The 26,765-nt window shown below is 41.2% G+C and overlaps 1 protein-coding gene across 5 annotated transcripts in view; it reads left to right on the forward strand.

Moving 5' to 3' along the window:
* KLF7 (KLF transcription factor 7) overlaps positions 1–26,765 on the forward strand; it is an 88,395-nt gene that overhangs the window by 17,137 nt on the left and 44,493 nt on the right. For 4 of the 5 annotated variants that reach the window (XM_017893935.1, XM_017893934.1, XM_017893932.1 and 1 more), the window contains one exon: positions 25,988–26,618. In XM_017893935.1, the coding sequence (XP_017749424.1) occupies positions 25,988–26,618 (631 nt within the window). The remainder of the gene's footprint in view (positions 1–25,987; positions 26,619–26,765) is intronic. The other variant, XM_017893936.1, reaches the window with a different exon arrangement.

Genomic DNA, 26,765 nt, shown 5'->3' on the forward strand with positions numbered 1-26,765 from the left:
CTTTGTAATTTATTTCGTGTGTATTCATGTGTGTTTGCTTTAAACTAAATTTTGCAAAGTAAACTTAGTCTGTGGAATACAGTATTGTGTAACTATTGGATAGATATAATATGCTTCTCTTTATTTTTTAAAATACATTCTTAACAATTATGTTTTACCACACTCATGAAACAATCATGTGCATTTATTTGTATGTGTGTGTATGTGTGTGTGGTTTGGGGAGAGGGTGGCGGTGGTATTCAGGGATGAAGGAAGTCTGGGTTTTGGGTAAAACTGAAAATTCTGGGGACTGTTTGCTTCTGAAAGTAGACGTCTGTGTGGCCACAGTGACTCATTAACAATACACTGTCACATGTTGTTAGATAATAAGAAGATGGGGACTTACCTGGATAGGAAGTCCTGGACTTACCTATGTGTCTACTTCCATGGAAACCTGCTAGTTTATGGCACACTGGGGTCAGAATGACAGAGCAATATGTTGCTCTCAGAGATGCAGACTCTTGTCCCAGCCCAGGATAAAGTTGGTAGAAGGTAACTGCAGCTCAGAAGGAAGGTTGAACTCAGACCGAAGGACCACATTGACTGTGTTGGCCAAGCCCCTGTGAACTCCTCAAATGAGTATGTTGAGATTTTCATCCTACTTACGACAGGTGCTGTGCTGACAAGGATTGGGGATCCCAGGTGTCAGGTAGAAAGCTGCACTATCATTCTGCCTTACCTAGAGTACTGGTTGAAATGAAACCATATCTGCAGCTCTGTCTGTGAGAGCCTGTCCGGATGTCTTCCTGTTGCTAGTAACTCTGACAGGAGGGCCTTGTCAACAGTGGACAGCGCCACCGCTGAGCAGAGTCTGAGCACAGGAGTCAGCCGGGATGGATCATCAGAGATTTCTTAGACTACTAACAGTGCTGCCGGTAGAGCAGATATGGGCAAGCCTGGGGTATGGGCCCAGGAGGCCCCTTTCTCTTTGTTAGTCTGGCACCCCTGCTGAACCTCAGCAGTGATAAGTGCTAGAAAAATGTACGGCTAGTCTAGAAGACAAAATCAGAGCCTCCTGGAGAGAGAGTGACAGCTCTGAGTGGGGGTGTTGCTTTAACAGATTTTAATTTTTTCTCCTCAGAAAATTATTGAAGACTCTTCTCCAAAAAGAACACATACCAGTTTCTTATTATTGACTATGAAATCAACATGACTGGGTGGGACTGGGGAAAAGACAGATTTATCAGTCCCTAATAGCTGATGGAAACTGCATCCTTTAGGTAGAACACAGAATTGGGTGTAAGGAGACATTCCTTTGTTTTTGTTGTCTTGAACAAAAGGAAGGACAATAGAGGACACACGATGGGTATATCATATATTAAGGGCACCAAGAATTTAGAGAATGGGGAATCAAGTGAGGGTGGAGGGGTGATAGGAGATCCCTGCCCCCAAAGCAGACATTGGCAAAGGAAAACTCAGAGAGCAGGAGTCATAAAGATGGCCCCTGGGAGTCAGGCTGGTAATATCAGTGAGTGAGGCAGGCACAGTATAAGGCACTAGAGAGTGGTGGGAACTATGGTGACATAGAAAGTATAGACCCTATCTGAAGGGGCAGCTGCCATTCAGCTCCAGCCAAATACTGCTCAAAAGAGTTGCAGAACTTGTTGCCAGATCTTTTGTTTTTTTCAAGAGAAGCTAAAAATCTGAATTTTTATATGTCAAAAAACCATTGTGGGCTGGATCTGATCACTAGGCTACCAGGATTTTAGCTCATTACTATCTTTTTGGGTTGAGTAGCTTTGTCTTTATACATCCGTTCAAAGCAAAAACTTGCTTGTAGAATGACCATGGGAAGCAGTACTGCACGGTGACTTGGGAGGAGTCTCTCTTGCTGTGCCTGACTAGGTAGACCCTTGGTCAAGTCGAGTGGGTCCCTGAAGCTCACAGCTTCCATTTCCCTGGCCCCAGACTTCCATGAGTAAGTGAAGGTGAAGAGGGACAGGAATGTCAGGCTCTCGACCAACCTTTGTAGGGATTTGTTGGGACATACCTTTGGCTCCAACTTTCACATGAGAAATTAAATTCTGGGGTCAGGAATGTGACAAAACACTTGAGTATGCAGCTGGATTTTTGCCACCAAGATGATTTGCATGGAAGTGTTGCCATAAAATGCTTGAGATCATGAATTGGGCAAACTCCCCATCTGGAGAGCCATACCTTTCTCTGTGAAATAAAATATTTATATACTTTTAAGGTTTAGTTTTGATTTTTAAAAAGCGGATAGAAGCTTACTCAACTAATAAAAAAAATGCTTCAGATCAAATGGTAACATTCCAAGTTCACTACAGTTAGCTTTATTGGAAAACATGGTTTTATCTTTTAAAGAAAATCAAACACATCCTAAAATATTTCAAGAACTGGCTGATGTTACGACTTTGGTCAGCAGAACCCATCGAAGCCACCAAGGCCAGGGGCTGGCGTTGGTATCCAGCATATCGTGTTATACAGGAGCTTCACCACCTTCTCCCAATGGCGCCATCTCATGTAGCTATACTAAGACGTATTTTATTTTGAGGCACTTTTTCAGTGGGAATTGGGTGGGTGTGGTAGTAAGAACACCTAGAAAAGAGGGGTGAAACCTTTATGGGGCCAGGGGAGCCATGGCAGAGGGTGGAGTGGGGGATAGAAGCCTCCAGACTCCTCCGCCCCAGCCACTCTGCACCTGGGGCCTTTCAGCTGTTAAAGTGAAAAGCCAATTATCTTCTGTAAATGAGGGAAAAAAGAAGGAATAAAAGTGTCTATTATGTATGCTGATATGCATAGCACTTCAAATAAAAGGATATATAAGCACTTGACAAGTTGAGGGAGAAGGAGGGGAGAGTGCTGGGGGCAAAGAAAGGCAGATTTTTTTACTTTTATACCTTTTCTGTTCTGTTTCAATGTTTTGACCTTCATAAATGATCATTGCTTTTAATTTTTTTAAGAGCAATTTGGGTGATGGAATGGTGGGACCACTTATGTTATCCTGTGTTTCTGTTTTTTTGAAATTTTATTTGTTAACTGAAAAAATAGCAGGCATCTTAAGAGGACCAATAATTTGGACCACTAACCACTGTCTGTAATTACAGTACAATTGCTGTTCTTTTAATGGGAGCAACAAATTTGCCACACTTCTCCACTCTCTTAACCTATTTGAGAAGATAGGTATAGGAACCAGACAGAGGTCAAATATCAGCTTTATTATTAATGAAACTGTATTTATACCCAATTGGTAAGTACGGTCTCAATCTAGCTTCCCCATACTTACCCTGTGCTCAACCCCTTCTAGCCCATGGGCTGACTCATACCACAGGAAAGTATATGTTGCATAGAATAGCAGGTTGCCAGGAATCTCCATGCCCTACCTGTCCTGTCTGGGCATCAGTGGGGCATTCATGTTCTGGCCCCAAGCTGCTTCCCCCAGGGAAGAGGGCAGAGTAAAGCCCTTCAGGAAAGAGGCCAGATGAGAGATGAATGAGCCATGCACTGTTCTCTCTTCTGTTTTTCTGGGGTTTTTTCTTCTTTTTGTTTTTTCTTCCAATGTTACCACTTTCTCTCTTGAGCAGGAATAAGTAAAAGGAAGAAAGGAAGTCCAGAAGCCTTACTTCCAGGATATCCTGGAAAATATTTACTTGTGGGAGTGGAGACCCCCAAGGGAAACACAGGACAACAGAAAGGGTCCTCTAAGGAGAATGGAGACTGAGAGAAGAGGGAATATTCCAGAGGAGGTAAAGGGGAGGGTCCAGTAAAGCAAGGGAAAGCGATCGGGTGCAAAAAGCAAGACAGGAAGCAGCAGTGACAACTTTACATTGGTCTGACTCAGGGGAAGGGGGCAAGGCCATGTTGCTCCAGGCCTTGGTACTTGAAGAGCACAGGCCAGAAAGTGACTGGGAGTGGTCAGGGGAGAGGAGTGATCCAAGATATGCTTAATTCTAGTGTGTCTTGAATTTCCCCAAAGTCGCCTGCAAGAGAAAATGGAGAGAATGTGAGGAATATAGATGGTAACCTCAATGGAAGGAAGGGTGATATATATAAAGAGATGAGAACGGGAGAATCTCAAAGACACCCTGGCTACATAGAGGACTTTGTCCTTTATGTATTCACCTGTCCACTTGCCTGTTGATCACTTTATATCAGAATGTTATTTACTTATAGTCCTGCAGTTGACTGGCCCTTGCTGGAGCGGGGTCCATCACCCATTAGCAAGGAATGAAGACATTAGAATGGTCACACTCATTCATAATAAACCATTGCAACTCTTGAGAAGTAAGTAGAGAATACTTAATATCATCACTGTAATTTATTTCTCTTTGGTGATTTTTTTGGTTCTGTTTCTTTAATTCATTCACTTCATTTCTCTGCCCTTCTTCCTTTCCTCATTCCTTATCTCTTTCTTCCTTTCCTGGGGTCCTTCCATGTGCCATGCACTGTGCTAGGTGCTGAGGATGCAGTGGTGAACTTGACATTGCCCCTGCTCTTGTGGAGCTTAAAGTCTAGAGGTGGACCTGGAATATAAATAGGCACAGAAGTTTAAATTGTGATTGGGAAATAAGGGGAAGATTGGGGTGCCAGGAAAGAATATTCCTTAGTGACATTCACAGTTACATCTGACATAATCAAGGAATATTTTACTCATCTTCCCAAAATGTTCTTCTTAAACTTTTTCCTGAAAGTCTACAGTTAACCACTCAAAAGGAATCTAAAATGGAACAGACATTTGAGAACACTGACAACTTTCAGACACCTGTATTTCATTTATGATTAGTCTCTTTTTGGATTTTACAACTTCCCATCCGTGTGTCTACCTGTAATTTTCATCTTGCTAAGCAAAAATGTTGTCATACTTTATGTAGTAGGTATATTGCTAGTGTTGAATAGATGTATTATTGTTTAAAGGTTCATTACAAAAAACCCTCAACTTCTATTTTAGTATATTTGTAGTATTTCTTCCATTGGAAAAAAATGAGTGAAGTAAAGAATAAGAAAAGTTATTGGGTCTTTCCATGTTACAGATTAGATCATGTCAAATAAGAGATTTTGACTGAGCCTGCCAGTAAGGCCTTAATGATATGTTACTGCACAGTATTTCATAACAAAGTCTGTATACGTGTAAGCAGCAGGTAGTTATGGTCATCAGTGGTGGCAATTTGTTTTTACGATATAGATATGATGAGAGTTCCATTTCTTAAGTTCTGCCCCAGAACTGACTGGTGAGTTGTCATTGTACCTGTTGAGAGATGTAAATAATATCAATAAATACTTTAGGCTGCATTTGATTCTGGCTTGGTATGTGGCTAAAGGGGAAAAAACCTTTCTGGGAAGCGTGATGCTTCTTTAACAGCAAATGGATTGAACTGATGATGCAAGTCTGATGTGCAGCAGTGGGTACTTAACCTTCTATCTAGACTCAAACGCCAGAATTGGAGAAGCTGAAGCCAACCACGACTTCATAAAGATAAGACATTTACTTGATCTGCATGACTGGAGGAAGGATTTGGGGATTAAGATGTGTTTGAAAACTTAGTTGATTTACCTTTAATGTCAGCAGATTTGCTGCCCTGCAATGACAGATACGGAAGCTGCTTGGGGATGGTGGCAGGATGACCGAAAGACCAGCGCAAATCTTCAAAGAAAGGGGAAGACTGAGCCGAACTGTGTTCATTGGGTGTCATTGGAGTTGGTGATACTGACTTGGTGATAGAGGCAGCTGGCTTGGGTCGTAGGATGTATGAGAGGGAAACAGTGACCCAGCTGGGTGGGAGTCCTAGGCACATCAGAAGGAACACAAGGATAGGGCTGGTGGTGTCATTTCCATGAAGTAGAGCTATTATTTCGTTCTCGTGAAAAAATGTGTAAGTGTTCATTTGGGTACTTGTCAGTAACCCAAGAAAACAGAGTGAAAAATGATTGACAGTGAATGCTTTAAAATTTGTGACTGCAGATGAAGGAGCACACCATTTGCATGACACATTTGAAACTTCTGCCTTAGGTTAGGCCCTTGACATGACTTTTCACTTGCTGGCATTTTGGAAGTCTATACCAAACGACAGCTCTCTGCCATCCAGCCTTTGCTCAGTCTAGCTATGCTTCCCCCCCCCACCCCGCCACCACTGTGACAACGCCTAGAGCAGGGCCAGGGATTTTATGGGAGCCTCTCTACATTGTGTTCATCTGTTGCGCTTACACAGCAGTTGCCTCCCTTGAGTTAAGACTCAAATGAAGCATCCTTTCCCCTGGAGCCAGCCTGCCCCTCCCCTGGCCTCTCTCTCTCCACCAAGGCAGAGAGCAAAGCCCTCTCTTATGATATTGCAGAGTTAATAATGCTGCTCTATTGGTTTTGTGAGCCTCGCAGTCACAGCGGGAATGTGTGGGGGATGGGCCCCAAGCTGGAAGTGTGCCTCCTCTAACTCTCTTTCTGGCTCCAAAGCTTTTGTTTTGAATCTGGAAGCTTCAGACCAGGGCTGGATTTCCAAAGGTCAAACGTGCCTGCACATTTTGTCCTTAATGAGTGAGCCTTGCCCTGGAGCCCTCGCTGAAGGCGCCTGCGTTGAATCTGAGTAGTAGCCACAGAAGCAGTAACTCCACAGCCAAATCCATTTGCCTGATATGCCACCCTTGAGAGAGCCTCCACGAGCCACTGAGGGTTACTGGCCAGGAGAATGTGGCCATAAATGCATGTCTACAGGAATGGGTGAGGTTTCCTCTTTGCTTAGAAAGCCAGAAAAACATCAACAGAGAGAGGCTACAAAGCAGAAAAACGTACCCAGGCCCTGAACCTTCAGTTCCCTCAACTGACAAAATATTTGAGGGTTTTACATAAAACATTTTAACTTATTTTTTTTTTTTTTTTTGTAAGGGGGGGGGTTTTTTTTTTATTTTTTTTTTTTTGGTAAGTGGAGGGATTTTTTGTTCATGTCATTTCTTCCTTTTGTTCCTCTTCCTTGTTTTCTGGTCCTCCTCCTCTTCCTTTTACTTTAAACCTTACGTGTGAAGATCAACTGATCTCTGAGGAACTGACGTGTCTTGTATTTGATGATGAGACTTTCTTAACTCATTGTTGATCTTGCTTGCTTCAGCTACCAGGCAACTCAGAGATGAGTTGAGTTCTGTGCTTGATCCAGTGGCATTGTATTTTAGCTAACAATTTTTTTGGTCGTATTTATTTCCATCTTTTTGGGTTTTGTCCTCATTTTGATATATGTTTTTGTTGTTGTGTTGTTCTTTAAATTGGGAGTATCAATCTGAAAAAGAAAATGCCTTGAATGATTTCTTTGACATTTAGGTACAGGAATATCACTGGGCAACATAAATACGGCTACTGGGTTTCACTAGTATCTTTTGAGCTCTTTAATCTTTCCCTGAGTTATCACGGAAGATCTAGAGAAACAGCTACTGCCTTTTAGAAGTGCATTGGCAAAGCTTAACCCAGAGCAAACCACCAATGTAATTGTCAGCCAAAAATAGAAGACATTTTTTAGGCCCGAGGGGGTGCGTTTCTTGCTGCTCGGTAACGCGTACCCCATGCATCAGAACCCTAGACTGCTCATCCTTTTCCAGACACACAGTGGGGCTTTCACCTCTCTACACCTTTGCTCACACTGTGTGCACTTTTTAGAATGTCATTGCTGCCTTTCTCTGCTTGGCAAAAGTTCACTCATTTGCCAAGGTCTGTTCCAAATGTGACTTCTTCGCAAGGCCTTCACTGACCTCTGCAGGGAGAGTGACTGGGTTCCTTCTTTGTGTTGCCATACCATTTTATTCAGCCTAGTTCTTAGTCGCATGTGCTGTGTTATCTTGAATTGCATGTATTTCTATCTCTCTCTTCCTATAATACCATGAGCGCCTTGTAGGCAGGTATTGAGCTCTGGAATCCCTTGAAGTCTCCAGCACAGTGTCCTATATAAAGTGGAAGCTCAGTAAATAATTGTTGAATTAATTTGAAAGAAGTACAAGATAACAGACCCTGCCCCTGAAAGGCCATCAGAGTTCAAACAGGTGTCACCTGTTTATCTTAGCAGAGCTTTTTCTCCCTAGGCATTATCTTACTGGGCAAAATCTACCAATCTCCCAGTCACCTCAGAGAATAGCATGCAATGAAAAATAATAGTAGCTCCTAATCAAGATTTTTGAAGAATTAATTGAAGAAGTATTTATTGAGCAGCTATTGATTATGCTCAAAAGAATTTTAAAGCTTGGTGCCAGACCTCAAGGCTCATTGGATTTGTCAGAGCTCTTGCCTCTTCCTGCTTGACATTTCTTGGTGCCTTCTCTACAGATCTCTCATTCTTGTGACAAGATTCTTATTGAGAGCAGGAATTCCAGCCGAGTACTGCAGGGCAGGAGGAGCTGAGCGGGGCCGAATGAAAGTGCAGTTCATCATTATTTCCTTCAGCTGGGTCTGTCCTCAAATAAGGGATTTCTTAGGGAAACTCTGTGGGACGTGAGGCTTAAGGTTCTCCAGCTGGTAACTACCCTAAGAGACAGTTATACCATAATTTGGATCCACAGGTAAGAAAGAACTGCCCAAATATGCCTCTGGTTTTTTTTCTTTTACCTCTTTCATTTGGAATAGAAGGCTCAAACTGGCAGCTGTGGGCCCTTTGCTTGTCTTACGCATTCTGACTTTTTAATATTAGTTGCCAACATTTAAACAATTGGGGAGATTTCACATAAACCCCAAAAGATTTGGGCTTCCTTTAAAAACACTTGCCAACTCTGGCTGTTTTCCACATGATACCGATGAGCTGGTGCTATGTAGCAGCTTCCCCTTTTAGATGGCATGTGCCATCCAGTTGGCCACAGTCCCCGCCCCTCCCTATTGTCATATTCCTTGACTGTTTCACTAATGTATGTTATGCTCCTGGCCCCTGAATGTGTTTGAATTTGATTCCTAACCTAAATTTATCGGAAGATGTGTTACCTTTTAGAGGAAAGCATCCTCAGAAATAGCATCTATCTACTGCAGCACCCTAAGGACAAGTATGTGGTCTTGTATCATGGGACCTTGTCTAGGAGACTGATCAGAAACTGCAGTCCAGAGTCTGAAATTGAGATACCTGGAGGATGACAATGCTATAAGCAGAGGAATCAGAGTAGGGAATTCCATTTTCATCATACCCTGGTTCTGTCAACAAACAAGATTTGGTCATGAGAAGTTTATTATATTCACAGAGGATTTTCATACCATTGGGAAGGATATATATATAGAGAGAGAGAGAGAGAGAATCCATTTTATATATCTATATATCTGATTCGTTTTACTAATAACTTTGGTTTCTTGATAAAGAAACTGGAGACTGAAGATGAGATGACTTGAGGAAATGCATAGAGCTAATTATGTAGAAGGAGCTGGTAGAAGTCATCCTGACTTTTGTCTGTGTTCTCTTCATGACTCCACATTGTCTTTGATTTTACATACTTATAAAAAGTCTCAATGTTGAAGGATTTGGTGTCCAAGACTGATCAGGTACCCCTTACAATGAGATACTTAATTGCCTGCTTTTAACAAAGATGGTCTTCTACCACCATACATTTCTGAATCACAGTTGTCTTCCTCACCCATTGACCCACCGTTCTTTTTAGTCCGTTACTAACAGTTGATTATAGACACAACCACATTAATGTTTAGACTCCATGTAGGGAGCAGGACCAAGTGTAAATTGTGCCCTTGAGGTGATCTGCTTCCCAGAGTTTGATGATCCTTTTGGTTAGAGGTGTGTTACTGATGGGAGCAGCTACTGGCATCCAAGATTTTAATACAAGAATGAGATGCTTACTGTTCATCTGTTTTCCATTGCTCCTATTTTTCCTCCTCTTGTTGCTTCTATTTCTTACATGCTTTTTTTTTCCGCATTGCATTTTCTGTTTTGAACAAAAGGGATGGGTGATTGATAATACTGGTGTTGGAAAATGCATTAGTCTCTAAGGACTGGGAGAAAAGTATTGACTTACTTAGTCCAATTTGTATTTTCATATTTATTAAAATTAGAAAATGCTTTTTAAAATGTTGGATAGCAGGTTCAAATCTCCCCTTTAAAAATTATATAAATTTGAGTTTCTGTGTATTTGGTATTAATCAAATAACCAAAATAAGGTCTTCAGTAAATTGTGTTTATAAGTTTTCTCAATTCAAATCTTAAAAAAATGGGCCAGATGCAGTGGCTTACACTTGTAATTCCAGCAGTTTGGGAGGCCGAGGTGGGCAGATCACGAGGTCAAGAGATCAAGACCATCCTGACCAACAAGGTGAAACCCCACATCTACTAAAAATACAAAAATTAGCTGGGCGTGGTGGCATGCACCTGTAGTCCCAGCCATTCGGAAGGCTGAGGCAGGAGAATCGCTTGAACCTGGGAGGCGAAGGTTGCAGTGAGCCGAGATCGCTCCACTACACTCCAGCCTGGTGACAGAGCGAGACTGTCTCAAAAAAAGAAAAAAAAAAATCTTAAAAAATTATTTTAATTCTATCTCTTTTCCTCTCAATGACTACACTTGATGTTGACAGGTTGAAATGTCTGAAATCCCATTTGCCTTTAACAATTCAACCAAGACGTGCAATAAGCAGAGAAAACTTGGAAGTTGCATAATTAAGGGTGTTGTCAAAACCGAGACCACTAGGAGAGATTATGTAGAGAAATGTAGTTGAAAAGCTTATGGAATGAAGTTTGGGATCTGGTGGTTTCCAACTTGAGAAGATCCAAAATATTCATCAGGAATCCTTATTTTTCCAAGGTACTAAGAGATAATGGTTTGTTGGATTTTTAAAATGTTTTGAGATCCTTGGTGGAAAGTTCAGGGTTGGACCAGAAAAAAAACCCTAATTGTTAGTGGCCAAGAAACTCTTCATTCTGTTTCTGGTCTTTTTGGTAGTATGGTTACAGAACAGTGAAAAACTGAGTTTTCTTTACTAAGTTAGGTTCCCTATAAATAGGATGGGGATTTTAATCTTTGCTGCCTATTATAGTCTCACAGAGGGGACTCCAAGGTTACAAGATTACAAGGTAAGTATTGACAAGCATTTTGAGACGCTTTTCAAAAAAGAATTCTCTGTAAAAGAAAAAAGAAATGTATGTCATTTCATATGGAATGGATTGGAAGAATCCCAGTTTCACCTGGATGTTAGAGTTGTTATAACTTTGTTCCTGTTTCTGTCAGCCTGTTTTCTAGAGAAAATGGAAGGTTTCTACAGGTTTCTGATTCAGTACATTGTGGGCTGAAAGCTCAGGGTGTGCTTTTAAAACAGTGAGGCTAAAACATCCCCTACCTTAGCAAAAATGATCCTTTCATTCACATAGTTGTGAGCAAATCCTGATAGTGTAGATGCCATTTTCATTTTGTTTTCCAAAAAAGCACACACAAGGAAGAACTCAAGTTATTGAAGATCAAGCCAAATAAATGACCAAATTTCATGGCAATCACAGACACAGACACAAACATCAAAATATCTCCTTAATTAAGGCAGCAGCTCTGCTGGGGCCTACGTTCCAGGATTCTCAGCAGAGAAAACATGTTTTCTTTATAGAGGAGTTTTATTAGCAGCAGTGTTCCGGTATGTGGTTCAGGTTAATTAATGATGTAGTCACACTGGTGTCTTGCCATGAGTTTTATTCTAGTAACTAGGGCACTAGGAAATCGTATTGGCATATCTTGTCATGCCAAAAAAGAATTCTTAATTTGGACCATTAAAATACATTTTCATGGGATCTGTCAACAAGGTAGTTTAAGAATTCTTAATGTGGATACTGCCTTAGACTAAGAATAAACTCATCACTAACTGTAAGTAGCAGATGCAATGGTTTCAATGAATATATGCTATTCTTAAATTTTTTTTGGCTGAGATGATTGAGACCTCAAAGACCCAGACCACCCACAAGCTCTGGTGGAGTTGACCTTCATTGTATGAGAAGATTTGTACCAAGGATCACCTTTTTCCCAGGAGAGTTTTTATTAATTTTAAATCATGATGGTGTTTTAAAACTTAATTTGTGTTGTGCATATGTAGCAACCTTCCTTGGAGGTTGAAACAACAAAGCAACTGGATTGGAAATTAGATTTTTCCCCTTATGCTGCTAATGTAGTTCTTGATCCACTGGGATTTCCCCTTTGCATGGGCTGATGATTTCTTTGAAACTATATGGAAATTGGTTCAGACAGGAACAAAGGGGAGAGGGGATGGCAGTGATGATTCAAATTAGTGTCTCTTCTTCAATGAGAGTCTGGTGTGCCTGAAAGTGCATGTCATTCGGTATCAGTCAAGCCACCTAAGGTTAAGTGACGTGCCAGAGCTACTGGAATCCAAACTTCAGGGTCTCAGCACTGGATTTTTCCCTGTCATGTTGGGTTGAATTGTTAATTTGAAATCTGCAACATTGTAATGGGGTTCAGAATTGGGCTAAGCACAATTTTACTTTTCTTTACATGATAGAACATCAACTCTTCCTCTCTCCCTCATCTTTCCCCAGCCAGCATGGGAAGGATTCCTGTTGCCTGACATAATGAATATAAGAGAAAGAACAGCTTTGTGACTCTGGGAACAACGAAAGATTTAGAGAGAAAGGCATCCAAAATACATTAAATAGAATCTACACTTCACTGACGGGCACACTATGCGCACACGTGCATGCACACATACACTCACACTCATAGGAACCCTGTACTGCTTATATGCCATATTTCCATCCTTCACTCTTGCCTAGTTCAAACTCCATACCCTCATAATTGGATTTTGGCTCACTTCCAGGTTCAGTGTTTGAGGGTTCTGTATCTGTGAAATAATGATCCTGAAATAAATAGCACTTCTCAGTAAAGATACCTTTCCATGTAAAATTCTTAAAGGACGTGGAAGGGAAGGAAAAGCTTCTGTGTTTAGGAACTTATGGCAAAGACACCAGCACGGGCCCACATAGGAATTTTGAAGGACCTCACCTATGTAAGTGGCATGTGGGGCTTACAGAAAACATAAGTCCTTGCCAACTGCTGGGTTTGAATGGACTTCTTCATTTAAGGGCCTTTCATGTAAGGACTGATAGAAGTGGGGCTGCTAATGTCAGGGAACGAATTTCTGTGACCCTCAAATGCTTTGGAGACCAGTGGCTGGAGTTGCCTTTCTTAGGGAGATCCCATTAGGTGATAGAAATGGGAATAAAGTGGGTTGAGCCTCTCTCTTTGATCTGTTCCCCCAGGATACCAGTTAATAAGGAGTCATCTTGCAGGTGAGGAGAGGGAAGGGGGGGTGGGTTTTGTTCTTGTTAGTGAATGCATGATGCAATATGGACTGCTGAGGAGAAAAGCCCTCTTTGTGTCTATTTGAAATGGGCAGCCACGAGCACCCATAACTGACCTCTCCACCCTGAAAACAGGCTCCGTTTGGCTTCTGTCTGATGAGTTTGTATCAGCAAGTGCCTTCTTAGTGCAAAAACTCAGACTGAGGAGAAATGATGAGGGAGCCTTTTGACCTAATAAGGTGAGCATTTTAGGATAGCTTTTCTGGCTGGAGACACCAGCTCACATGTTCCCTGGAATTCCAGGATTGATTAGTGGCTTCATTGGTTCATTGACTGATTCAACTAGTATGTTTTGGATGTCTTTTCCAGGCCCTGTGCTAGGTGCTGGGGATTCACTGGTACGTAGACTAAATCCCTGTTCTCCTGAAACGTCCATGCTAGTAGGGAAAGATAAATGATAAACATGCAAGCAAATAATTTAGACCTTTCCAGGACTTGGTAAGTACTAAAAAGCAAATAAAATGAGGTAGTATGATGAAGAATGAATGGGCTGTTTAGGCTAGTTTCTCTAGGCAGGTCAAAGAAGAATTCTCTGAGTACGTGACAATGAAGCTAAGACATAATCGATTAGAAGGAGACAGGTGTGCAGTGACCTGAGGAGTCTGCGTTCTCGGATGTGGACGGAGTTACTAGGGCTCTGAGAGAGGGATAAACTGGGGGCATTTGTGCGAGAAGTGTCATGTCTGAAGGGGAGAAGGGGAGGATTAGAGGAGAGTAAGGTCAGATCATGTAGGATCTGGTTTGCCGTGGTAAGGAACTGAGAGTGACAATAGGCCACTGAAGGATTATCAGCAAGAAGTTTGAGCCAGAAGGAGTCTTTGAGAGTGTGGTTCATCCATTTTTCAGGGAAGGAAGTGAATTCTCTACTCAGATTCAGTAGTTTGCTGGAAAGGGGAGGGGTGGTGTGCGAAAGGGAGGCACTGAACCTGATTCCCAGGCCAGAGTTCTTTTCACCAATAAAACATGACAGTTGAAAATAGCATTTTGTTCACTCGTCTTAATTGCTTCTCTTCCTGGTGGTTTCTGGAGGCCAGAGGAGAAAAGAGGAAGTGGCAGAGGGAGAGGGCATTCTCCAGGGCAAGGAGACAGCTTTTACTTCCCACACAGGTGCATACTTTCAGGGCTACCCTGTGAACCTAAATTGGCCTCTCCGTTTAGAAATCCAGATCTGTCCCAGACAGTAAGCATTTACATTTTTTTTTTTCAAATGAAAACGTTAGAGACAAGTAAATAACACCTATAGTTACATCTGAAAATACTGACGTGTTCTACCAGAAACGTTGGTAATAAACTCATACACACTGCTTCTGATGTTCCTTTGGTGAAGAAGGAAGAATTTCTGGCTTTTGTGATACTCTTGAATCTCTTCCTACCTAGGATTGTGATCACTGTTGACTTTCACTTTGATTGTTTGTTTGAGAGTTGATTCAATTACTCATTCATTCATTCATTCATTTGACAAATGCTTGAAGCCGGCTGCAAGTCAGGCACAGGTCTGGTATCTTTGAGGAGTCACATTCTCATGAAGTCTACATTTTAGATGCTGTGAGGCTTGTATCCATGGTGAAGCAGGAAATTAAACCTTCATAGCATCCTGTAAACATGGATTATTGAGTGTCTTAGGGCTTTTATTAAAGGCCATGAGGTCCCTGTCAGAGGAGGTTTCTTCCAGGTTCTTCACTTTCTTCCAGGTTCTCCAAACTCTTTTTTTTTTTTTTTAACCACCCAGTGACAGCAGAGCTATGTATCAATTCCTCTGAACTTGTGCTGAATGAGCCTTTCTCACTGTTCAGTCTTCACTCTCCTATTACTGTTTCGCTTCATCATAGAATTCCAGATTAGCGGGCCCCTAGAAGTTCAGCTGGTAGATGAGAAAACAGCCCATTGAAGTTAAAGTCACCCAGCTAGTCAGGGTTGATCTTCCCAACTCAGAGTCCCCTGCTTACTTAAACCTTTATATCCAACAGGTTTACTTCACCTGGATACTCATTTGGTATTTTTTATTTTCCATCTCCATGCCCTCAATAGGTTTCTTTATATCTTTGGAAGTGTATATATTTGGAAGTGTAATGAAAAATAACACTAGTTATTGAATAGCTACAACATACAGAGTGTGCACGCCAGGCCCTTCCAAGTACTTGGCGTATATCAATTGATTGAACTACAATGCTCCTGCGTTGTAGGTACTACTATTACCCCACTTTACAGGTGAGGAAACTGAGGCACAGAGTAGTTAATTAACTTCTCCCAGGGGGATTGAGCTAGTACGTAGTGTAACCTGATACTGGACCCAGGCAGTCTGGCTCCAGGGCCAATGCTTGGGCCCCTGTTCTTCTGCCTCTCAGTGTGCGAATGGCCAGTCTGTTTCTTTAACTGGGGTGAGCAGCACTTGGCGCACCCACACAGCCACCTTAAACATTGTGGGAAGTCAAGTCCAAGTATCTCAAGTAAAAGTACAACAACCATCCATGTCAGGAAAAACAGCTTAGGGCTTGACTTCATTATGTTTTTGGCTGCCATTTTATGCATTCTGAGTAGAACATACATTCCTCCTAGTGCCCCCACCTTGTCTTTAACATTCCACAGTGGAAGTTCCTTAAAGCTCTCCGTTTTGAAAGCATCCTCTATGATTACCAGTCACTAAATTGCATCTGCCACTGAGGCCCCAATGGGCTTTGAACCTGTTTTTCTTGGGAAATTCAAGCTGCGAGGGAGAGAAAGAACATTGTACACGTGTGCAGCTGTGCTTTGGAGTACAAGAAGTAATCGTATGTGTCTGTGTGTTTTTGTGGGGGTAGGGGAAGGGTATATTAATTAACCCAACTGAAAAGGAGATAACTATGTTCCAGGAGGGAGCCAATGAAATGAGTTTGCTTTAAAAAAAAAAAAAAAAAAAAAAAAAAAAAAAAAAATCCCAGTAGCCTGAGTCAGCCTGTGCAAGTGATTTGGGAGAGGAAGGGGAGATGATGCAACTGGTTCGGCATGTTCCCATCTTGGCCACTGAGTGTAAAGGGGCCCAGGGAGTTTGAGGAGAGTGTGTGAGTGTGTGTGCAAAGTTAACGAGAGCGGGTGGGGGTGCATAAGAGCGGGCTGTAAAACAGGATTAATAATCCCTTGTCAGACCTTTCCCTGTTACTGTGTTTTTCAGTAATTTTGGTTTGAATGAGGGCTCTCTAGCCAATTAATGTTTATTTGTTTCCTTTGGCAAGATACATTGGGGGAAGGAATGAGATTGGTGAGTTTAAAATTTTTGTTTTGTTGTTGCATTTTGGAAGAAGAGGCGAGTAATGTGAGTTTGGGTTTTCAATGATGGCTCCCCCCCTCCCCCTCTTAAGAGGCAGGAGGCAAGACATGGCCAGCTGGTGCCTTGAACTGACACAGGTGCAGAGGCTGTAGGGGGTGGGGAGCCAAGAATAATTACAGGTTTCTGAAGCATCAGGCCCTGCCTGACACAAGCGCTCGTCAAGAAAACTGCTCTTTATGGAAAATTAATAGGAAGCTGAAAAAGCGACAGGGCCATTGTTGTTCTTGGGAAGCCATCACTCCTTTGAAAAGAGGCCTCCTCCCAAGTCCTTGGGCTCTTGATGAACTGGTTAGAGTCCTCTCCTTTCAGAGCGGGGACCGACTAGTTGCCATTGTCATGGGCTGTGATGGGTTTTTCCCATTGGAGTGTCTCTCCTGCATTTTCTCATTCTTAAATCTCACTTTCAGTCTAGATCTAGCCCTTTGCACTTACCAGTAGTTTGGGTAGGATTATTTTTTATTGACTCTTTGAGGTGTGAATTTCATTTTGTCCGTGGAAGTGTAATGACCCAAGCAGGGCCATCTAATGCAACTTGCTTTCAATCTATATGTGACAAATGGGATTTCCACCAGTGTGTGCCAACCTGAATAGGGGCCTGGTTGGGAGATGAGGGCACAGGAGATGAGGGGATAGCATACAGGAGCATCTTCTAGGCCCTAGCTCTGCATGAGCAGTGTTGTCTCTTTACTACTCAGAAGCTGGAATTTAGGTATAGTCCAGTGGCCAAGTAATAGTGAGCAACTCTTCTAAAGGGCTCCCTGCAACTGTGGGTAGAGGCCAGGCCAATAGATTCCCAGTCAGTGTGTTCTGCAGAGTAACATCTGGAAAAACAACTCTAAACCAAGTTAGAAAAGGCTCTCTGTGCATCGGCCATCATGTCCCTAGTGGTTGCATTGAATTTTGAGGATCACAGACATTATGAATGAGGAAAGTGCATTTCCAAGTTGTTGGAAGTGTAGGGGAACCCAGTGCCTTCCTTCAAAGGGTGTGAGGCCTGGGCCACAGCTACCAGCTCTGCCCAGGTTATGTGACTTTAGAGCTCACTTTGACAGTTAATTTAGATTTGAGTTGTTTTGGGAATTTCTTTTATGCACTGCAACTAAGGAATCCTTGGAAGATGAAAGGGGTATTTGAGGCTGCTTTGCATCATGTGCCTGGGGAAAGTAATTTCAAAGACATCACCCTCTCCCCAGGCCTTTAATCTTGTCTCCTTTCTCCCCTTCACCACCCACCTCCCCAAGGAAACATATACAAACAAATATTTTCTTTGTTGAAAATAGGAGAAGAGAAACACAGAAGAGGTTTTGATAGAAATTTTTCAACTTTCATGTTTGTTTAGAATTAAATTAGTTTTCACAGCATTGTCTCTCAAAATTTACAAATTACCAGAGGGAAATATATAACTTGGTTTCAGCTCCAGCAACCAGTCGATGTGAGAAAGTCAAAAGCAATGCAGTCTTAGCATTTGTCCTAGTCCCCTGGTTATTTCATGGAGTTCAGCAACCCTGACAGTAATGTGTAACACTATTGTACTTCTGGGGTGTGCTATTGATGTGGGTTTTCTTTTAAGCTAATAGCTAAAAAAATTCAGTAAGATTTTCACTCATACTGTCTACTTGATTATCCACATTTTCTAGACAAAATTCATTCTCTCCTAATATTTCCTGGTCATGAAAGTCAAGAAAAAGTGAACATGTGCTTAATATCTTGTTAGGAACCACTTTCTAGGTCTCACAAGGTGGATTCTTGCACTGGTTTATTTATCCTTTCTGCCATGAGGTAGATTCAGTGTTACCGCCTTCTTCCTCAAGCCTATTTACAATGTTGAAACCCAGAAAGGTAGGCAACAAGGTTCAGGTGCTTGGAATCTGAGATTCTCTGATGGACTTCCTGAGTTTATTAAGCATAGTACATCTTTCTCCTCCTCCTCCAACTCCTGACAAAAATGGACCAGATCTCCCTGGCCATGCTTCCCACATCCTTTCCTGTCTTTCAATTCTGACTTAATTTTGAAAGCCTAGAAATGTGTCGGAATCATTACATCATATCATTCTTTGAAGAGAAAGAGAGTCACAAAGTTCCCATCCCATCAATATCAGTCTTTGCAATCCAGATTTTCAGGTTGGTTTCTGGAGTCAGAGAATCTGTCTTTTTTGCTAAAAAGTGATATGTAAACACATCTAATAAGTTGGAAAATAATGAGTATTTTAAAGGTGGCTTGAAGAAAGAAGCCCACATTTCCCTCCTAACAGTAAGTAGCTTGTTTTGTGTCACTCTGAATTTCCATTCTGGGATGTTTGAAGATTTCAAAGCACAAAAACGCGAATTGAACTTTGGGACCCTCCCAGGAGAAAGGCAAGGGGTTTGTTTCTTTCTTTACTTCAAACTCTTCGGGGACCGTGACACCATGGTTAATACCACATGACAAAAACCACACAATAAATGTCAGAAAGGGGCTCCCGTGGGCAGCCAAATGTAGTTTACCTGCTTGTGCGATTACTTGGGTGAACATTCTTTCTGGGAACCAAAGTCCATCCCTTCCTCACCAGAAGCATCATCCTCCTCACCACCACCACCATCATCATCATCATTCAGGTCCAGATCTGATCTCAGAGGGAGCATGACTTTGCAAGTTTCCACATGGTGGAAAGCTGCAGTTTCCCATGCTTTTGTATCTGCATTATCTCCCCAATTTGTTTAATCTCTTTGTACTTTTAACTCTTGGCCCTTTTAGGCGAGATAGGTGGAATGATTGAGGTTAAGGGCAGCTGGCTAAAGGACCACAAATGACTGAAAATTGATTAGAAACATTGACTGTAGTTGGTGGCCTTTTATTTCATTGACTGTGTACCAGGAAAAGTCATTAGAAAATTGCAATTTCTTTGTTTCTTTAAATTTGTTTTACTTACTAACTTGAGTATACATGGATCCAGAGACTCCCAGTAATTACCCAAAGTGGCACAGTTATTGGGTAGTAGCAAAAATATTATACCAATGGTTTTGTCTTATGTTCAAATTAAAAGACACAAATAAAAACTAGAACCTTTTACGTTCCAGATAATTTGTTTGAAAAGTGATGGCAGTGAAGAGCCTGGACTACAGTCTGCCCCAACTAAACATGGTTGTGGTTATAGTGGTTGCAATGGATGGGAGTTGTGAGACGATGCTAGCTCCTTTTTTCAGAAAGTTCTAACTCTTACAACTCTCCATCACTTCAAACACTTAGACATATCTGCCATGTGAGGAAATAGAGGTAGAGGTTTAGCTCTAACCACTTAACTTTACTGTTTAGGAACATATGGTATAAGAAATATCATTGCTCTTAAAATCATGATCTTAATAAACCAGACATCCCACCAATCTGTGGACTCTAAGATTCATTTTGGAAATACTGTTTAGTTGTCCAGGGTTGAAGAGGGGTGTCTTTCAACACTTGACGGTCAGTGTATTTTCTTGACTCCATTTTTTCCTAGATTGGGCTCCCTGAAGGGGATAGACTTTATGTTGAACTTTGAATGAAAGAACGATGAGTGGGAGGGAAGGTGAAAGGAAGATTGTTTCAAGCATATAGGCATGGGAAAGTAAGGACAAGAAAAACAGGTGAAGGAAACCCTTTAAGTAAGGGTTTTAGGGGAAACAGTCAAAGTGACAGGAGATGTTTGCAATCCTGACTGGCAGGTTTCACATAATTGATGATGAGATAAAGACAGGTTGAACAGACATTTGGTAACCTTGGCATCATGCCCATATATGACCAAGTGTTTTATATTGTTCTCAAGGCTGTGAAAGTAACTACCTCTTGCCAGCAGCAGAGAGATTTTGATAAACTTAATATGTGCCACAAAACTTGAGTTATCCTATTTTCTTTCAACTTCTGTCTCTGGAAACTTTTGCGTCTGAGCAACAAAAATGAATAATGATGATAGTGGATTACAATCCATAGAATAAAATAAAAATGAATTCATACTGATACAAACAAATGATTGAATAAACAAATGGAGAGGAAAAGTCAGGTCCTCGTAGGAAAATTGTCATAGATGTAGTAGGCAGTAATAGGTTTAAAGTCTATTATTTTTTAACTAGGTCTTGGATTATTACTTTTAATAAGTGTGTTGCAACAAGTAAGAAGGCTATGAAAAGCATGAAGAGAGTATTTAAAAAGGTTTAAAGATGATCAGTTCAATACGAATTTCAGGTGATATTTATTAGGAAGCTAGGCGAAGCCATGCATTTCAAAGTTGAGATATCAAGAGAGTCTTCACAAAGCTCCTCTGTGACTCATCAATATAGAGGAAAATCACTTTGCACTCGGGAACATTTTCTTCCCATTGCTGACTGTAATGAATTTTTTAGGGGTTGGGGGTTGATCCAGTAGCTCAAGCCTTAAGTTGTATGGTTAGGTCAGGCTGAGGGAAGCCTTGTACCTCAAAGGTGAGTGCCAGACAGGCATAATTTATGTCATTAAACTGACATCTGCTGACGCAGATTTGGAGTTTGCTGACAAGAGTATCATTCAAACAGAGTAAATCTCTGGTTCTGGTGGAAAAACATTTGAACTCTATATCCAAATTTACAGTTTAGGGACACTTTTAGCCTGCTCATGGTCTTCGTCTCTCTGTGTTTTTTGAAGTTAGTTTAGACTTACAGAAATGTTGCAGAAATAGTACATGGAGTTACCAAATATGGTTTGTCCAGCTTCCCCTAATGTTATGCAGCCATAGTTCAATTATAAGAACCAGGAAGTTATCATTGATATAATACCATTAACTAATCTATACACTTCCGTCGAATTATATTATTTTTTTCACCAGTCCTTTTTGCTGGGTCAGGATCCAGACCAGGGTCCATTGCATTTAGTTGCCGTATCTCCTCATTCTCCTCCAGTCTGTGACAGCTTCTCAGTCTTTCTTTGTTCTTTGTGACCCAACACTTAAAGAATAACTGGCTATTTCCTTTGTAGAATAGTCCTCAATTTAAATTTGTCTGTTTTCTTGTGATTAGATTGAGGTTATCCATTTTGACAGGAATATCATAGAATAATATTGTACCTTTGTCAGTATATCATATCAGAGGTACATGTGATCAGTATTACTTGTTCCTTGTGCTGCTAACTTTGATCATATGGCTAAGGTGGTTTCTTGCAGGTTTCTCCACTGTAAAGTTATTATTTTTATCTTTGTAATTAATAAATATTGTGTTGGGTGGATACTTTGAGACAAGGCAGATACCTTGTTTCTCATCACACATCTGTCTACTGGTTTTAGCATCCATTGGTAATTCTTACTTGTAGAATTCATTATTACTTTGCCGTTTGCCTAATGGTGATTTTCTATTTCCATCATTCTTTCTGTGTTTTTGAATCATAATTTTACTGTAATGAGGAACTGACCCTTTCCTTCCGTCTTTTAATTTATTCAGTTATTATTTATTTATTTATTTATTTTCAGTTATTTATTTATATCAGTATGGATTCAGGGATATTTATTTTATGAATTATAACCTAATATTATTCATTTGGCCACTGAGAACTCCTTTAAGTTGGCTTCTGAGTCTTTCTGACATGACTTCATCACTTTATGAGCACGTCCTCATATTTTGGTACCACAATGATATTCTAGGCTCAACTTTTATTTTCATTGTTCCAGCCCTTCAAATGACTATTCATCTAGGGAGTCCTGGTTCCCTTTATTAGATAATAATATTTAGAAACCAAGATCCCTGGCCTAAGTGTGCTCATTGCTACTGGGGTTGATCTTTGCCTGTAGCCTCTTTCAGTGGATGGAGTTAGGAAATATATATATGTATACTCTCACATACATATACACATTTATTTCTCAATATATGTATGTGTGTGTATATTAAAATCCATGAGGAAATACTAATACCTCAATTCCCATTAAACATCATGGGCTTTTTTTTTTTTTTTTTTTTTTTTTTTTTTGCTCATAGAATCTTGCTCTGTTGCCCAGGCTGGAGTACAGTGGTGCAATCTTGGCTCACTGCAACCTCCATCTCACAGGTTCAAGTGATTCTTGTGCCTCAGTCTCCCGAGTAGCTGGGATTACAGGTGCACGCCACCCCACCTGGCTAATTTTTTGTATATTTAGTAGAGATGGGGTTTCATCATATTGGCCAGGTTGGTTTCAAACTCCTGACCTCAATTGATCCATTTACCTCGACCTCCTAAAGTGTTAGGATTACAGGCATGAGCCACTGTGCCCAGCCTATCATGGACATTTCTTATGAGAGTTCTCATAATCATTTACAAACAATGTTGGAAATAAATGTTCTCATTGACTTGGAAATAATCTAATAATAGAATCCTCCTCATCCTTAACATTTTAATCTCCATTACTCGTGATGAGAAAAGTCTTTAACCACCTCACCCTGGTTTCCAATTGACAAAATCTTTCCCTCTACCTAAGCTTCATCTCCAGCAGATATAAGAAGTGTATTTCCTAAGACAGCAATCATTTCATAATGATTTGACAGGGCTGTCCTGTACATCCTAATGGGTACTTACGCTTCTTCAATTTTCAGAAGGAATAAGAATGCCCTGTATTAGGATTGCAAGTTATAGCCACTCTGAAGTGGTCCAGATTTTTCCACAGTTTAGTGATCAGGTGTCTCTCCATCTTTACATCATAAATATGACTCATGTGCTCCTGCAATTCACACCAGGGCATACTGGATAAGTTACTTAATCCTCCCAGAAGAGTGTGTAAATGTATTTAGAATATCTCAGCCCCACAGAACTCTGAATATGAAGAGATCTGAACCTTCTAATAGTCACAATTTCTTAGTGACTTTTCCATCTTTGAGCTGGATAGTATGTAAAGAAATGGATACAAAAACTCTATGCACAGGCACTGATGATTGAGTATGTAAAAGTCATTGTAGAGGAGGCAGGGAACTACCTCAAGGACATCTGATACCCCATGAGTCAGCGGTTTTTTCTTTTTGTTGTTTTTGTTTTTTTTGTAGAAACAGGGTCTTGCTGTCTTGCCCAAAGGGCTGGAGTGCAGTGGTACGACCATAGCTCACTGCAACCTTGAACTCGTAGGCTTAAGTGATTCTCCCACCTCAGCCATCTGAGTAGCTGGGACAATAGGCACAAGCCACTGTGCCCAGCTACTTTTCTTTTAGTTTTTGTGGAGACAGGGTCTTGGTATGTTGCCCAGGCATCCTGATTTTTACCTAAAACATATCTGTGTCTCAAAGATCTGGTACTGCTGTTTGGGCAAAGCTCAAGAAGCATTGCAGTTGTATTCCCAGAGATACGTATTAGTGTCATTTCTAAGATTTCCCCCTCAGCATGGTACAGGGTAGGGTTTCAAAGATGGCTTTTGAAGAGTAGAAGAGGTAGAATGATCAAAGTAATAGTATAAGGTGGGCTTTGTCTTTGACAGACATTATGTACCTGTTAGGTGCCAGGCACTGTGCTTGGTAGGTGATAATTCAGAAAGGGAAGAAGAAATTTAAGGGAGATTTCAGGAGTAGAATCTTATAATTCAGAAATGAATTGAATGGAGCGAAGACTGAGGGCTTCAATATTGGAGAAATGTAAGTGATAATTTCTAGCAATGAGATGGAATACAGAAGGGGAAACTTTTGAAAAGTGGAGTTCAGAAAAGAAGCAAGTGAGGATAATTCATATTTCTAGACCTGAGAAGGTCATCATATTGGTTTCGAACATAGAGTGGTGGGAAGCTACTGAGTCAGAGCTATTATTTAACCAATAAATAAAACAGAATCAAAACTTACTTTTCCACTAAGCTTTCCTTGATTCATACTACATTGCTATAGAGTATAGAATTAGGTGTCCACTCAGCCCCTAAGAACTTAACACATTTTATACTATTTTTGGTATCATATTTTTATGTGAATTTATGTAATTTTTAGCTTGTGGTTTTTCATTCTATACCTGCATCACATGGATCTACTGCTATATCTTCTCCCTCTACCGCATACAAAGCCTTGTACCTTGCTGTGAGCACAGTAGTTGAATGAACACTTGTGACATGAGTGTTGAATGAAGATTGAAACCATTCATTAGTTCTTACCATTGAAAATCAACAGTGAGACCCAAAGCTGATTCACAGTTAAAAATCTGATTTTCTTATTCAGTAATGCAGAGTTTTACCAGAAGTGTGATTAAAAACCAGTCTTTTGAAATGTCACCAAAATAAAATCCTTGACAGATACAACACTACTAGGTATATCATTAAAATATATTCTTAATATAATAAACGCCTAGAATCAGAACATTGGATGAAAACATAGGAGCTTTACGGGGGCAGTAAATTTGGAGCTAGTCACATTTTAAATTTGCCATCAGTGGTTCTTTGTTGAATCCAGAAGATAGAGCAAATTGAGCTGATAGTACAAGTTAGCAATGTAGTTTTATACAAGATTCTGGAATTTTAGGATTTTTGAGTGAGGAGGGCATTAGAATACAAACTTCTTAAATATCTACTTTTGCCATAAAAGCGCTCCCCATCTTACAAAACTTATGAGTGCCATGGATGAAGATTTGTTGAAACTGAACTTTTTGGTTCTTCTTCCCTGTTTCTTTACCAGGTGAAAATTTTATGTTGAAATATATTGGGTCCTATCTTTAAGTGGTCTGAATAGCTATGTTTGAATGTATTTTTATCATGTAGTCAGAGACACTAAACCATTGAAATGGGATTTATGCCCGTTGCCACAAAGTATATAGCATTGTATTTTAAATGACTTGCTATAAACAACAAGGGTTTTGTCTTGTGCCTCAAAAGTTTTATGGCAGACATTCTTTAGAACAATATTCTTTCCTGCTGGTTATGGAATCCATCCCCAAGGCAGGGCTTGCTGTTGATTGATTGTTACTGAGGTCACCTCTTAGTTTGAGTGAACATGGCTTATTCTTCAGGGCAAGTGGGAAAACTGACTGACTTGTGCGATGTGCTCAAGTCTATTTTGAATAATGAAGTTGGACTCTGGGAAGTCTTATCTTAGTATGAAAACCTTACCTGTTTCTATTTGCTTCTTGCTTGCATGAGAATTTCTAGAGGGGGAATTGGAGCGTCTTACCTTCTGAATTGGATTGAGGGGCAAGAGATCATCATTTGATGTTCTCTGGAATCTCAAAGGTATGAGATAGTCCTTCTGAGGCTCTTGTTCTCCTTCAGCTAGAGTAATTTAAATCATGTGATGTGACCCTTATGAACTCTTCAGAGGTATTCAGAGAATAAATAACAAGGTCAGACCTTCTACTAAAGTGTTTCTGATACAAGCCATAAAACCAATCTCTCTGCACCTTCCCCTCTGCCTGTCAACGTGTGGCCTCATGGTGTTCTGTGCCTCTGATGGTTATTTCTCTCCCTCGTTCTTCCTCTCGCAGACATGCCTTGAATTGGAACGCTACCTACAGACGGAGCCCAGAAGGATCTCAGAGACCTTTGGTGAGGACTTGGACTGTTTCCTCCACGCTTCCCCTCCCCCGTGCATTGAGGAAAGCTTCCGTCGCTTAGACCCCCTGCTGCTCCCCGTGGAAGCGGCCATCTGTGAGAAGAGCTCAGCAGTGGACATCTTGCTCTCTCGGGACAAGTTGCTATCTGAGACCTGCCTCAGCCTCCAGCCGGCCAGCTCTTCTCTAGACAGCTACACAGCCGTCAACCAGGCCCAGCTCAACGCAGTGACCTCATTAACGCCCCCATCGTCCCCTGAGCTCAGCCGCCATCTGGTCAAAACCTCACAAACTCTCTCTGCCGTGGACGGCACGGTGACGTTGAAACTGGTGGCCAAGAAGGCTGCTCTCAGCTCTGTAAAGGTGGGAGGGGTCGCAACAGCTGCAGCAGCCGTGACGGCTGCCGGGGCCGTTAAGAGTGGACAGAGCGACAGTGACCAAGGAGGGCTAGGGGCTGAAGCATGTCCCGAAAACAAGAAGAGGGTTCACCGCTGTCAGTTTAACGGGTGCCGGAAAGTTTATACAAAAAGCTCCCACTTAAAGGCCCACCAGAGGACTCACACAGGTAGTGGTACAAGTTGGCCGCACGTGGTTTCTTCTCCTTTCCCCTCCTGTAGCCTCCTCATGTGGGAGGGCTCCTCTTTGTTCTGAGGAGTGGCATCCCTGCGGATGAGGAGGTGATAGACAGGCGGGAGGGCCCAGGTAGGGACAA

The sequence above is a fragment of the Rhinopithecus bieti genome, unplaced genomic scaffold, assembly GCF_001698545.2.
Source record: "Rhinopithecus bieti isolate Rb0 unplaced genomic scaffold, ASM169854v2 scaffold_22522, whole genome shotgun sequence".
Lineage (NCBI taxonomy): Eukaryota > Metazoa > Chordata > Mammalia > Primates > Cercopithecidae > Rhinopithecus > Rhinopithecus bieti.